The sequence below is a fragment of the Elephas maximus genome, chromosome 15 (assembly GCF_024166365.1).
Source record: "Elephas maximus indicus isolate mEleMax1 chromosome 15, mEleMax1 primary haplotype, whole genome shotgun sequence".
Lineage (NCBI taxonomy): Eukaryota > Metazoa > Chordata > Mammalia > Proboscidea > Elephantidae > Elephas > Elephas maximus.
The window spans coordinates 92248783-92262469 of NC_064833.1; the positions used below are offsets into that span (position 1 = coordinate 92248783).

Sequence of the window (13687 nt, forward strand, 5' to 3'; positions counted from 1 at the left end):
TAATGATATATTTTGCCTGGAAATCATTCAACACATTGTTAAATATGTAATACTTTAAACAAATTTTTAAAAATACATTGGCCAGATTTCCAGGTAGACTTCAGTTGATGTGTTGTCTCAACTTCCTAATACACAATTACTCCAAATGGAAACTAATTATACCCTACTAGCTTAAATATTAATTATTCTGACACATTATAAAGACTTTTATAGCTAACTCAATCTCCTCCCCCCACATGGGATAACTAGCTAGTAATTTTCATTTATTCTTTTAAAATTAAGATATTCTCTGTTTAAACATCTACCTTTCATATAAACAACACAAAATCAGTTCTCATAGCTGGTTTTTATTATAATATTATGAACCAAATGAAATTTATATGAATAGTTCTCAAGTACTGTAAATGTCAAACCATATATTAGTAACCTAAGATATTCAAGAATACATAATATAATTAAAAGGGCAAGAGACCCTGGTTCATATTCTAATTGTATTATATACCAAGTTTTACTCATTCTGTAAGCTAATTTATTTAAATAATGGATTCTTAATTTGTTACAGCAGGGTATTTATGTATCAGAAGTTTATTGTAAGACTTATATGGATATAATTAGATAATGGACAATTTCAATTATTTTGAAGAGGCAATGTAATACAGTGGAAAATATAGGATCTGAGATCAGACATGTTATTTCAAATTCTGGTACTGTCACTTGCATTCTTATTAGTCAGGTATTATCACAGTTATGCTGCATAACAAACCATCCTGCGAGTCATGGGAAGGCAACAATAAAATATATTTCTTTCTGCAAATTAACTGGCTTTTTGGCTAATCTAAGCTAGGCATGGCTGGATTTGGTTCAAGGCAGTAAGTTGGGCTTAAATCTGCTTTACATATTCCTCATTTTCTGAGCATAGGGGCTACCTTGGATGTGTTCTTCTAATGACAAGGTCAGAAGTACAAGATTCCAACCACAACTCTGCTCTGTCATGCCCATTAATATTCCATTGGTCAAGGCAAGTCATATAACAAAAAAGTGAGTCAAGGATCAGGAACCATAAAACCTAAGTAAATGTCTTGATAGGGCACATTTACTCCTCCCACATACTTCTACCACATAGAGTTGTGTTGAGGGATATATTAAATGCCTCATGCATACACTGTGAGGAATGCAATGATTATGTGATGAATGCTTGTGTGTATGATTGAGGCTTACAATAATGAAATGACTGTAAGAGAGGAGTGGCTTACCTCACATGAGTTTTCTTTTGGAAATTGATCCACCTATATTTAAAAGCTAGAAGCAAAAGAGTTGGTGTCACTGCCATTCTGTATATGAATAACTCTAGCATAATCTATACTCATCTGAGACCAGTTTCTAAAAGGAGGAGGTTAAAATCCTACTTTGAAAGGCATAAGCAGGTGTGGTTTGTCTACTAATGTTAATCACACAAGATATTCATTTTTTTTTATTAACTTTCATTGAGCTTCAAGTGAACGTTTACAAATCAAGTCAGTCTGTCACATATAAGTTTACGTACATCTTACTCCCTTCTCCCACTTGCTCTCCCCCTAATGAGTCAGCCCTTCCAGTCTCTCCTTTCGTGACAATTTTGCCAGCTTCCCACTCTCTCTATCCTCCCATCCGCCCTCCAGACAGGAGATGCCAACACAGTCTCAAGTGTCCACCTGATATTATTAGCTCACTCTTCATCAGCATCTCTCTCCCACCCACTGTCCAGTCCCTTTCATGTCTGATGAATTGTCTTCGGGGATGGTTCCCGTCCTGTGCCAACAGAAGATTTGGGGACCATGGCCGCTGGAATTCCTGTAGTCTCAGTCAGACCATTAAGTATGGTCTTTTTATGAGAATTTGGGGTCTGCAACCCACTGCTTTCCTGCTCCCTCAGGGGTTCTCTGTTGTGCTCCCTGTCAGGGCAGTCATCGACTGTGGCCGGGCACCAACTAGTTCTTCTGGTCTCAGGATGATGTAGGTCTCTGGTTCATGGGGCCCTTTCTGTCTCCTGGGCTCTTAGTTGTCATGTGACCTTGGTGTTCTTCATTCTCCTTTGCTCCAGGTGGGTTGAGACCAATTGATGCATCTTAGATGGCCGTTTATTAGCATTTAAGACCCCAGACGCCACATTTCAAAGTGGGATGCAGAATGTATTCATAATAGAAGTATTTTGCCAATTGACTTAGAAGTCCCCTTAAACCGTGGTCTCCAAACCCCCACCCTTGCTCCACTGACCTTTGAAGCATTCATTTTATCCCGGAAACTTCTTTGCCTTTGGTCCAGTCCAATTGAGCTGACCTTCCATGTATTGAGTGTTGTCCTTCCCTTCACCTAAAGCAGTTCTTATCTACTAATTAATCAATAAAAAACCCTCTCCCTCCCTCCCTCTCCCCCTCGTAACCACAAAAGTATGTGTTCTTCTCAGTTTATACTATTTCTCAAGATCTTATAATAGTGGTCTTATACAATATTTGTCCTTTTGCCTCTGACTAATTTCGCTCAGCATAATGCCTTCCAGGTTCCTCCATGTTATGAAATGTTTCACAGATTCATCACTGTTCTTTATCGATGCGTAGTATTCCATTGTGTGAATATACCACAATTTATTTATGCATTCATCCGTTGATGGACACCTTGGTTGCTTCCAGCTTTTTGCTATTGTAAACAGAGCTGCAATAAACATGGGTGTGCATATATCTGTTTGTGTGAAGGCTCTTGTTTCTCTAGGGTATATTCCGAGGAGTGGGATTTCTGGGTTGTATGGTAGTTCTATTTCCAACTTTTTGAGATAACTCCAGATAGATTTCCAAAGTGGTTGTACCATTGTACATTCCCACCAGCAGTGTATAAGAGTTCCAATCTCTCAGCAGCCTCTCCAACATTTATTATTCTGTGTTTTTTGGATTAATGCCAGCCTTGTTGGAAAGAGATGGAATCTCATCGTATTTTTAATTTGCATTTCTCTAATGGCTAATGATTGAGAGCATTTTCTCATGTATCTGTTAGCTGCCTGAATATCTTCCTTAGTGAAGTGTGTGTTCATATCCTTTGCCCACTTCTTGATTGGGTTGTTTGTCTTTTTGTGGTTGAGTTTTGACAGAATCATGTAGATTTTAGAGATCAGGCGCTGGTCGGAGATGTCATACCTGAATATTCTTTGCCAGGCTGTAGGTGGTCTTTTTACTCTTTTGGTGAAGTCTTTAGATGAGCATAGGTGTTTGATTTTTAGGAGCTCCCAGTTATCGGGCTTCTCTTCATCATTTTTGGTAATGTTTTGTATTCTGTTTATGCCTTGTATTAGGGCTCCTAGTGTTGTCCCTATTTTTTCTTCCATGATCTTTATCGTTTTAGTCTTTATGTTTAGGTCTTTGATCCACTTGGAGTTAGTTTTTGTGCATGGTGTGAGGTATGGGTCCTGTTTCATTCCTTTGGAAATGGATATCCAGTTATGCCAGCACCGTTTGTTAAAAAGACTATCTTTTCCCCAATTGACTGACACTGGTCCTTTGTCAAATATCAGCTGCTCATACGTGGATGGATTTATATCTGGATTCTCAATTCTGTTGCATTGGTCTATGTGCCTGTTGTTGTACCAGTACCAGGCTGTTTTGACTACTGTGGCTGTATAATAGCTTCTGAAATCAGGTAGAGTGAGGCCTCCCACTTTCTTCTTCTTTTTCAGTAATGCTTTGCTTATCCGAGGCTTTATTCCCTTCTATACGAAATTGGTGATTTGTTTCTCTATCACCTTAAAAAATGACATTGGAATTTGGATCGGAAGTGCGTTATATGTATAGATGGCTTTTGGTAGAATAGACATTTTTACTATGTTAAGTCTTCCTATCCATGAGCAAGGTATGTTTTTCCACTTAAGTATGTCCTTTTGAATTTCTTGTAGTAGAGCTTTGTAGTTTTCTTTGTATAGGTCTTTTACATCCTTGGTAAGATTTATTCCTGAGTATTTTATCTTCTTGGGGGCTACTGTGAATGGTATTGATTTGGTTATTTCCTCTTCTGTGTTCTTTTTGTTGATGTAGAGGAATCCAAGTGATTTTTGTATGTTTATTTTATAACCTGAGACTCTGCCAAACTCTTCTGTTAGTTTCAGTAGTTTTCTGGAGGATTCCTTAGGGTTTTCTGTGTATAAGATCATGTCATCTGCAAATAGAGATAATTTTACTTCCTCCTTGCCAATCCAGATGCCTTTTATTTCTTTGTCTAGCCTAATTGCCCTGGCTAGGACTTCTAGCACGATGTTGAATAAGAGCGGTGATAAAGGGCATCCTTGTCTGGTTCCCGTTCTCAAGGGAAATGCTTTCAGGTTCTCTCCATTTAGAGTGATGTTGGCTGTTGGCTTTGCATAGATGCCCTTTATTATGTTGAGGAATTTTCCTTCAATTCCTATTTTGGTGAGAGTTTTTACCATAAATGGGTGTTGGACTTTGTCAAATGCCTTTTCTGCATCAATTGATAAGATCATGTGGTTTTTGTCTTTTGTTTTATTTATGTGATGGATTACATTAATGGTTTTTCTGATATTAAACCAGCCTTGCATACCTGGTATAAATCCCACTCGATCGTGGTGAATTATTTTTTTGATATGTTGTTGAATTCTATTGGCTAGAATTTTGTTGAGGATTTTTGCATCTATGTTCATGAGGGATATACGTCTGTAAGTTTCTTTTTTTTAATGTCTTTACCTGGTTTTGGTATCAGGGAGATGGTGGGTTCATAGAATGAGTTGGGTAGTATTCCGTCATTTTCTATGCTTTGGAATACCTTTAGTAGTAGTGGTGTTAACTCTTCTCTGAAAGTTTGGTAGAACTCTGCAGTGAAGCCGTCCGGGCCAGGGCTTTTTTTTTTGGGAGTTTTTTGATTACCGTTTCAATCTCTTTTTTTGTTATGGGTCTATTTAGTTGTTCTACTTCTGAATGTGTTAGTTTAGGTAGGTAGTGTTTTTCCAGGAATTCATCCATTTCTTCTAGGTTTGCAAATTTGTTAGAGAACAATTTTTCGTAGTAATCTGATATGATTCTTTTAATTTCAGTTGGGTCTGTTGTGATGTGGCCCTTCATGTTTCTTATTTGGGTTATTTGTTTCCTTTCCTGTATTTCTTTAGTCAGTCTAGCCAATGGTTTATCAATTTTGTTAATTTTTTCAAAGAACCAGCTTTTGGCTTTGTTAATTCTTTCAATTGTTTTTCTGTTTTTTTTTTTTTAATTCATTTAGTTCAGCTCTAATTTTTATTATTTGTTTTCTTCTGGTGCCTGATGGATTCTTTTGTTGCTCACTTTCTTTTTGTTCAAGGTGTAGGGACAGTTCTCTGATTTTGGCTCTTTCTTCTTTTTGTATGTGTGCATTTATCGATATAAATTGGCCTCTGAGCACTGCTTTTGTTGTGTCCAGAGGTTTTGACAGGAAGTATTTTCATTCTCTTTGCATTCTATGAATTTTCTTATTCCCTCCTTGATGCCTTCTATAACCCAGTCTTTTTTCAGGAGGGTGTTGTTCATTTTCCAAGTATTTGATTTCTTTTCCCTAGTTTTTCTGTTATTGATTTCTAGTTTTATTGCCTTGTGGTCTGAGAAGATGCTTTGTAATATTTCGATGTTTTGGACTCTGCAAAGGTTTCTTTTATGACCTAATATGTGGTCTATTGTAGAGAATGTTCCATGTGCGCTAGAAAAAAAAGTATACTTTGCAGCAGTTGGGTGAAGAGTTCTGTATAAGTCAATGAGGTGAAGTTGGTTGATTGTTGTAAGTAGGTCTTCCGTGTCTCTATTGAGCTTCTTACTGGATTTCCTGTCCTTCTCCGAAAGTGGTGTGTTGAAGTCTCCTAGTATAATTGTGGAGCTGTCTAGCTCACTTTTCAATTCTGTTAAAATTTGATTTATGTATCTTGCAGCCCTGTCATTGGGTGCATAAATATTTAATATGGTTATGTCTTCCTGATCAATTGTCCCTTTTATCATTATGTAGTGTCATTCTTTATCCTTTGTGGTGGATTTAAGCCTAAAGTCTATTTTGTCAGAAATTAATATTGATACTCCTCTTTTTTTTGCATATTGTTTGCTTTATGTATTTTTTTCCATCCTTTGAGTTTTAGTTTGTTTGTGTCTCTAAGTCTAAGCTGTGTCTCTTGTAGGCAGCATATAGACGGATCGTGTTTCTTTATCCAGTCCGAGACTCTCTGTCTCTTTATTGGTGCATTTAGTCCATTTACATTCAGCGTAATTATAGATAAATAAGTGTTTAGTGTTGTCATTTTGATGCCTTTTTATGTGTGTTGTTGACAATTTCATTTTTCCACATACTTTTTTGTGCTGAGACGTTTTTCTTAGTAAATTGTGAGATCCTCATTTTCGTAGTGTTTGTGTTTGTTGAGTCGTTACGTTTTTCTTGGCTTTTATATTGAGTTATTTAGTTGTTATACCTCTTTGTGGTTACCTTATTATTTACCCCTATTTTTCTAAGTAAAAACCTAACTTGTATTGTTCTATATCGCCTTGTATCACTCTCCATATGGCACTTCTACGCCTCCTGTGTTTCGTCCCTATTTTTTATTATTGTGATCTTTTACATATTGACTTCCGTGATTCCCTGTTATGAGTATTTTTTTTTTTTATTAATCTTAATTTGTTTTTGTGATTTCCCTATTTGAGTTGATATCAGGATGTTCTGTTTTGTGACCTTGTGTTGTGCTGGTATCTGATATTATTGGTTTTCTGACCAATGTCCTTTAGTATTTCTTGTAGCTTTGGTTTGGTTTTTGCAAATTCTCTAAACTTGTGTTTATCTGTAAATATCTGAATTTCACCTTCATATTTCAGAGAGAGTTTTGCTGGATATATGATCCTTGGCTGGCAGTTCTTCTCCTTCAGTCTCTGTAGGTGTCATCCCATTCCCTTCTTGCCTGCATGGTTTCTGCTGAGTAGTCTGAGCTTATTCTTATTGATTCTCCCTTGAAGGAAACCTTTCTTTTCTCCCTGGCTGCTTTTGAAATTTTCTGTTTATCTTTGGTTTTGGCGAGTTTGATGATAATATGTCTTGGTGTTTTTGTTTTTGGATCAATCTTAAATGGGGTTTGATGAGCATCTTGTATAGATATCCTTTCGTCTTTCATGATGTCTGGGAAGTTTTTGTCAGGAGTTCTTCAACTATTTTCTCTGTGTTTTCTGTCCTCCCTCCCTGTTCTGGGACTCCAATCACATGCAAGTTATCCTTCTTGATAGAGTCCCACATGATTCTTAGGGTTTCTTCATTTTTTTTAATTCTTTTATCTGATTTTTTTTCAGCTATGTTGGTGTTAATTCCCTGGTCTTCCAGATGTCCCATTCTGCATTCTAATTGCTCGAGTCTGTTCCTCTGACTTCCTATTGCGTTGTCTATTTCTGTAATTTTATTGTTAATCTTTTGGATTTCTACATGCTGTCTCTCTATGGATTCTTGCAACTATTAATTTTTCCACTATGTTCTTGAATAATCTTTTTGAGTTCTTCAACAGTTTTATCAGTGTGTTCCTTGGCTTTTTCTGCAGTTTGCCTTATTTCGTTTGTGATGTCTTGAAGCATTCTGTAAATTAGTTTTTTTATATTCTGTATCTGATAAGTCCAGGATCGTATCTTCATTTGGGAAAGATTTTGATTCTTTTGTTTGGGGGGTTGTAGAAGCTGTCATGGTCTGCTTCTTTATGTGGTTTGATATGGACTGCTGTCTCCGAGCCATCACTGGGAAACTAGTTTTTCCAGAAAATCCGCTAAAAAAAAATGCAGTCAGATCTCTATCAGAATTGCCTTTGGATTATAACCGCCACCTTGTTCCTTGTAAGGATGAAAGTCTGAGATTTGGATCATATATGCTTGGCTGTAGCTGGTTCTGTGTTTTTAGTCCAATTAGGGGTGGATTTTTGGTCCCTGGGGTTTTTTTTTTGTTGTTGTTGTTGTTCCTTCTCTCAGGCCAAAAGAGTGGGTTAGGAAAAGACCAAAATAAGAAAAAGGGGGGAAAGCAAAGCCGCCGTGGAGCCGGAGCTGTTCTCCCTCTGGCTCAGGCAATTCCAATGTTAATGAAGCCGCCTGGGGAGGATGGAGGAGGGATCAGCGAGATAGGAGAGTAGCACCTCAGAATATAGCCAGAGTTGCTTGTCTTGCTTGGAATGACTATTATATCTGAGATTCCTGAGGGGCATGTCGCCTATGTGTGCTGGCTGTGTGGAGATTGCCCCCGGGGATCTGGCCTTTGAAGCCACCCGCTGCCGGTCCAAATCCTAGCATCAAGGTTCCCCTGCTGGGACGCTTTACTCCCGGCTCCAAAATCAGTCGCTGCCTCCTGGGGACTTCTCGTCCCGCCAGCCACTTGGCCGCGCCGCCCCCAAGAACCGGCTGGGCCCCCTCCCGGGGTTAGTTCAGGGGAGTGGAGCAGCTCCCTGTGCTTGTGCTGTGACAGCGCCCAGTCAAAATCCCGGCAGCATGATTCCCCAGCTGGGACGCTGCTCTCCCAGCTCCAAGACCAGTCACTGCCTCCCGGGGACTTCTCCCACCGGCTGTATTGCCACGCCGCCCGCGTGAACCAGCTGGGCCCCCTCCCGGGGTGAGTTCAGGGGGGTAGGGCTGGGCCCCTTGTTTGCGCCGTCAGCTCCCCTGGGCTCTGCCCTAAATTGGGCGCCAAAGGTTACCTGACTGGGACGCTGGCTCCAGGCTCTGAAAACAATTGCTGCTTCCCCGTATTTGTTCATTTTCCATCTCTAAATCTGTGTTTGTTGTTCAGGGTTCGTAGATTGTTATGTACGTGATCGATTCACTTGTTTTTCCAATTCTTTGTTGCAAGAGGGATGCGAGGTAGCATCTACCTAGTCCGCCATCTTGGCCCCGCCATCAAGATATTCATTTTTGACCTATCTCTTTTATCCACTTAAAGATTCTGTCCTGGGAACGTGTTCCAATATAATAAAATATCACCAATCAGGAAATTGGCAGGGTGAATCAATGAATCCTTTAAAAGGAATATTTTTAAAGTAGGAAATGGTAGAGTGGGGAATGTCATTCATGTCAGGTTGGATCACATAAATAAACACGTGGCAAATACTCATGATTCATACTATCACCTTTAATGAGGGGTTCGCATTCACTTTTTGAATACAAATCTGGTTTAATATAATTTTTTACTTTAATTCACTTGATATTTTTCTATGAGATTAAAATAAAATGAACTGTTCATAGTGCACATAAGACGTTTAAAGTGAGAATGTTGTGACAGTTAATGATTTTCAATTTCCTTGTAGATAGTCTACATGGGCTGGTGTGAAGCACGGGAGCAGGACCCCCTTCAGGACAGGATGTATTCTCCAACATTTCTCGCCCTGAGAGGCTCAAGTCTTTACAAGTTTTTGGCACCTCCAGTAAGCATTTATATCCAACCTTACTTCTTGTCTCATGTTGACATGACAGCTTGACATCCACTAAACAATAATTAGTAGCATATTACCAAAGTATTCTGAACGTCATATACAGGAAAAAAAATAGAAAATAGTCAAAATATTCCTAAAAATATCATTCTAAAAATATGACCTGACCATAAACAATTGCTTTAGATAATGTGTCTGGAAAATAATGGACCAAATTATAATATTGTTAAAAGTCATATGCAGACTTTGGAAAATAGATTTTAGGAAGTATTTGTAAACATATCACCTTATTTTGTTAATAAGTTAATAAATATTAGGGAAATGATTATTTAAAGAGAAGACGAAGTAGACTAACCAATTCTGAAGATTTACTATAGATGATAATATGTTTATCAGTCTGTTGTCCTCAAAAGAAATTTGAAGAGAATTTTAAATATTTGACACTTTTAGTTACTGATAATAATCACTACATCTTATATATTTAATTTATTATTAGCAAATAATAATTAGCATTGTGCCCTGTGTTAGTGTTGAGTCCATTCCAACCTTAGCCAAACTTCTGTCAGTTAAAAGTTTAGATTAAGAATTTTCCTCTGCAAAAATCAAAAATATATCCTGGTATCTATTATTATGACACTTAAAATATGCTTATCCGTGTATAACCAGTATTTCTAAATCAAATCAATAATATTTCCAATGATCTCTTATAGTCTATATTCTAGCCACTGGACTTTTCAGTAAATATATATGGGTACTTACCTCACCTAAGGTCTTGCTTTTGGAAGCATGTACCTTGCCCAACATTAGGCTCTCAAGAATATTTATTTAGTATAAATATAAAATGCCAGACTTCTCACTCTGCATGTCGAATCATTCACAGAGTCTAGGAAATATCAAGCCTGGCTTAGTGCTATTTTGAATGTCTGTGTCTACAAAAGTTCAAAGAACCAGAGAAGCAGAAAAAGAATATTTTAATCTGTTCCTACTGTGAATAATTTCATAGGAGTAGACAGAGAGATATATGTTGCAAACGTAAATACATGAAATGACTTCTTGGTGCTTTCCTACTATACTTGCTGCTTTTATACTTCCTAAATGAACAAACTCTTAATATAAATTACCTGTTTTCTTAAAAAAATAAAGCCAGTGTTGCTATCTAGTGCTCTTGTCTATGTGTACCTGGTGGTAAACAGAAAAAAAGTTACCTGTGTAGAATATAAATGCTTAATATTATATGTAGAAAATATACCCTTTATTTAAAATACTGAGAGACATTGGGTATACAATTTAAAGTTTTGCTGGAAGACTTGAAACAGTGATATGGCTTAGAACAGAGGGAAATCGAAACATTATACATGGATATTTTGAGAATAATTTCACAATTGAGAGACTAAATAGATACTCCTATGAATATTTCACTTATTATGTACCATATTAAGCAAATAAAATGAAGAGGAAAATATGGGCTATTTGTCTAAAATTAATACCATTATTTTCTCATCTTTAAAGGTGACCATCTGGGACTGGACTCGAGCTGAGAAAATATTTTCGGTTTATGAGATTATGTGCAAGATTCTCAAGGTATGGTCAATAAGTAGTAATTGTTTTAAGGATGTCTTCTCAGCAAGCAGTAGTTCTGGGCATTTTAGGTAGCTTGTAAAAATGAGAAAAGACAAACAGAATGCATAGAATGTTCCATACCTCATAGCGTCTTGGATAGCTCTTAGGCAGATTCTGCAGTCCTGCAGGAGGGGGACGAGCAGAACCTTGGTGGGGCTCCATAGAAGAAGAAGTAGAAAGTCTAATTGAAATTAGTCTGAATTTAAGCCATAATTGTTACCATAGTTTTGGTTTGTTTGTTTTGCTGATTAAAGTAGGGAAATAATTGGATAAATCCTGAAATTAGAAAATATAAAGGTAAATGCAGATAGAAGTAAACTTTTTATATTGAGGTTAACCATCTCTTCAAGTGTGCAAAAGAGCACAAAATTGTTATAAGTCAAATTGCAGTGATATACACAGGGTTTTTCCCTTTTTCTAGAAAAGATATTTCCCAAAAATTATTTTTTTAAAAAATTAACAAAAATTGCCATTATAACCATTTTTTGTTCCATAGGCTATTTTTTGTTCTTATTGAGAATATACACAGCAGAACATAGACTAATTCAACAACTTCTACATGTACAATTCATTGACATGGATTACATTTAAGTTGGTAACCATTATCACCCTCTTTTCTGAGTTGTTCCTCCCCCATTCACATAAACTCATTATGTTTTAAACATAAACTCCTTAAGTTTTCTATCTACTTTTTTGAGTTGTTGTCAATTTGACCTCATATATAGTTCTTAAAAGGACACAATGCCCAAGGCAGACATTCTTTATCAATTTAGCTAAACTATCGTTTGGTTTTAAGAACACTTCATGGGATAAGGTTTAAGGTCTGAAAATTACCTCAGACTAAATTGATTTAGGGGTTCATCCAGCCTCCATGGTTCCACAAAGTCTGGATTCCATGGAAATTTGAAATTATTTTCTGTAACTAATACTTTTTAATCAGAATAAAAAAAAAAAAGCCTGCTGTAGAATCTTAGATCGAAAAATTCAGTAATGGTAGCCAGGCATCATCCAATTCATGGTTTCATGGGATATCCCAGTTAATTGACCAAATATCATATGTAGTGCTTCTGTTTCACCTCCTAGTTCGTTGTGTGGTGTCTGTGTTCTTAAAAGCTTACAAACAGTCATCCAAGGTACAACGATTTGTCTCTATTAACCTGGAGCAATAGAGGAAGAAGAAGAGACAGGAATAGGAAGAAGAAATGGAGTGTGTGGCTTATTGCTTCCACGAGCAACTGCATCCATTGCCATGAGACCAGAAGAACTGAATGGTGCTTAGCTACCATTTTAACCATATTTAAGTGTACAATTCAGTGACATTAGTTACTTTTTGTATAAACATCAACACTATCTATTTCCAAATATTTTTCATCTCCCCAGACAGAAACTCAACATGCCTTAAACAATGGTTCCACATTTCCCCCACCCACCCACCCACCCCTGATGTTTTTGTTAGGTGCCCTTGAGTTGGCTCTGACTCATAGAGGCCCTGTGTACAACAGAACGAAACACTGCCTGGTCCTGCACCATCCTCACAATCATTGTTATGTTGAGTCCATTGTGGCAGCTACTGTGTCAGTCCATCTCATCAAGAGTCTTCCTCTTTTTCGCTGACCCTCTATTTTACTAAGCATTAGGTCCTCCTCCAGGGACTGTTCCTTCCTAAAAACATATCCAAAGTACATGCAATGAAGTCTCTCCATGCTCACTCCAAGGAGCATTCTGGCTGTACTACTTCCAAGATTTGTTCATTCTTCTGGCAGTTTGTGGTATATTCAATATTCTCCGCCAACACCGTAATTCAAAGGTGTCAACTTTTCTCCTATCTTCATTATTCATTGCCCAGATTTGCATGGATTGTGGGAATTAAAAATACCATGGCTTCGGTCAGGCTCACCTTAGTCTTCAAAGTGACATCTTTGCTTTCTGACACTTTAAAGAGTTTTTTTTTTTTTTTGCAGCAGATTTGCCCAATACAATACATCATTTGATTTTTTGACTGTTGCTTCCATGGGTGTTGATTGTAGATCGAAATAAAATGAAATCCTTCACAACTTCAGTCTTTCCTCCATTTACCATGATGTTGCTTATTGGTCCAGTTGTGAGGATTTTTGTTTTCTTGAGGTTGAGTTGCAATCCATACTGAAGGCTATAGTCTTTGATCTTCATCAGTAAGTGCTTCAAGTCCTCTTCAGTTCCAGCAAGCAAGGTTGTGTTATCTGCATATTGCAGGTTGTTAATGAGTCTTCCTCCAATTCTGGTGCCACATTCTTCTTCATATAGTTCAGCTTCTCAGATTATTTGTTCACAGATAGAATAAGTTTGGTGAAAGGATACAACCTTGACGCATACCTTTTCTGACTTTAAACCATGCAGTATCCCCTTGTTCTGTTTGGAAAACTGCCCCTTTGTTTATGTGCAGGCTCCCCATGAGCGCAATTAAGTGTTCTGAAGTTCCCATTCTTGCTAACGTCATCCATAATTTGTTATGATCCACACAGTCTAATGCCTTTGCCTAGTCAATAAAACACAGATAAACATCTTTCTGGTTTTCTTTGCTTTCAGCCAAGATCCATCTGACATCAGCTATGATATCCCTCATTCCACATTCTCTTCTGAATCCAGCTTGAGTTTCTGGCAATGTACCAC

General features: G+C 37.5%; 1 protein-coding gene across 1 annotated transcript in view; it reads left to right on the top strand.

Moving 5' to 3' along the window:
• The window catches only part of SNTG1 (syntrophin gamma 1), a 1301402-nt gene that overhangs the window by 1144701 nt on the left and 143014 nt on the right, over positions 1-13687 (top strand). The window contains exons 14-15 of the mRNA XM_049854568.1: positions 9296-9412; positions 10928-10999. Of these exons, the coding sequence (XP_049710525.1) occupies positions 9296-9412; positions 10928-10999 (189 nt within the window). The remainder of the gene's footprint in view (positions 1-9295; positions 9413-10927; positions 11000-13687) is intronic.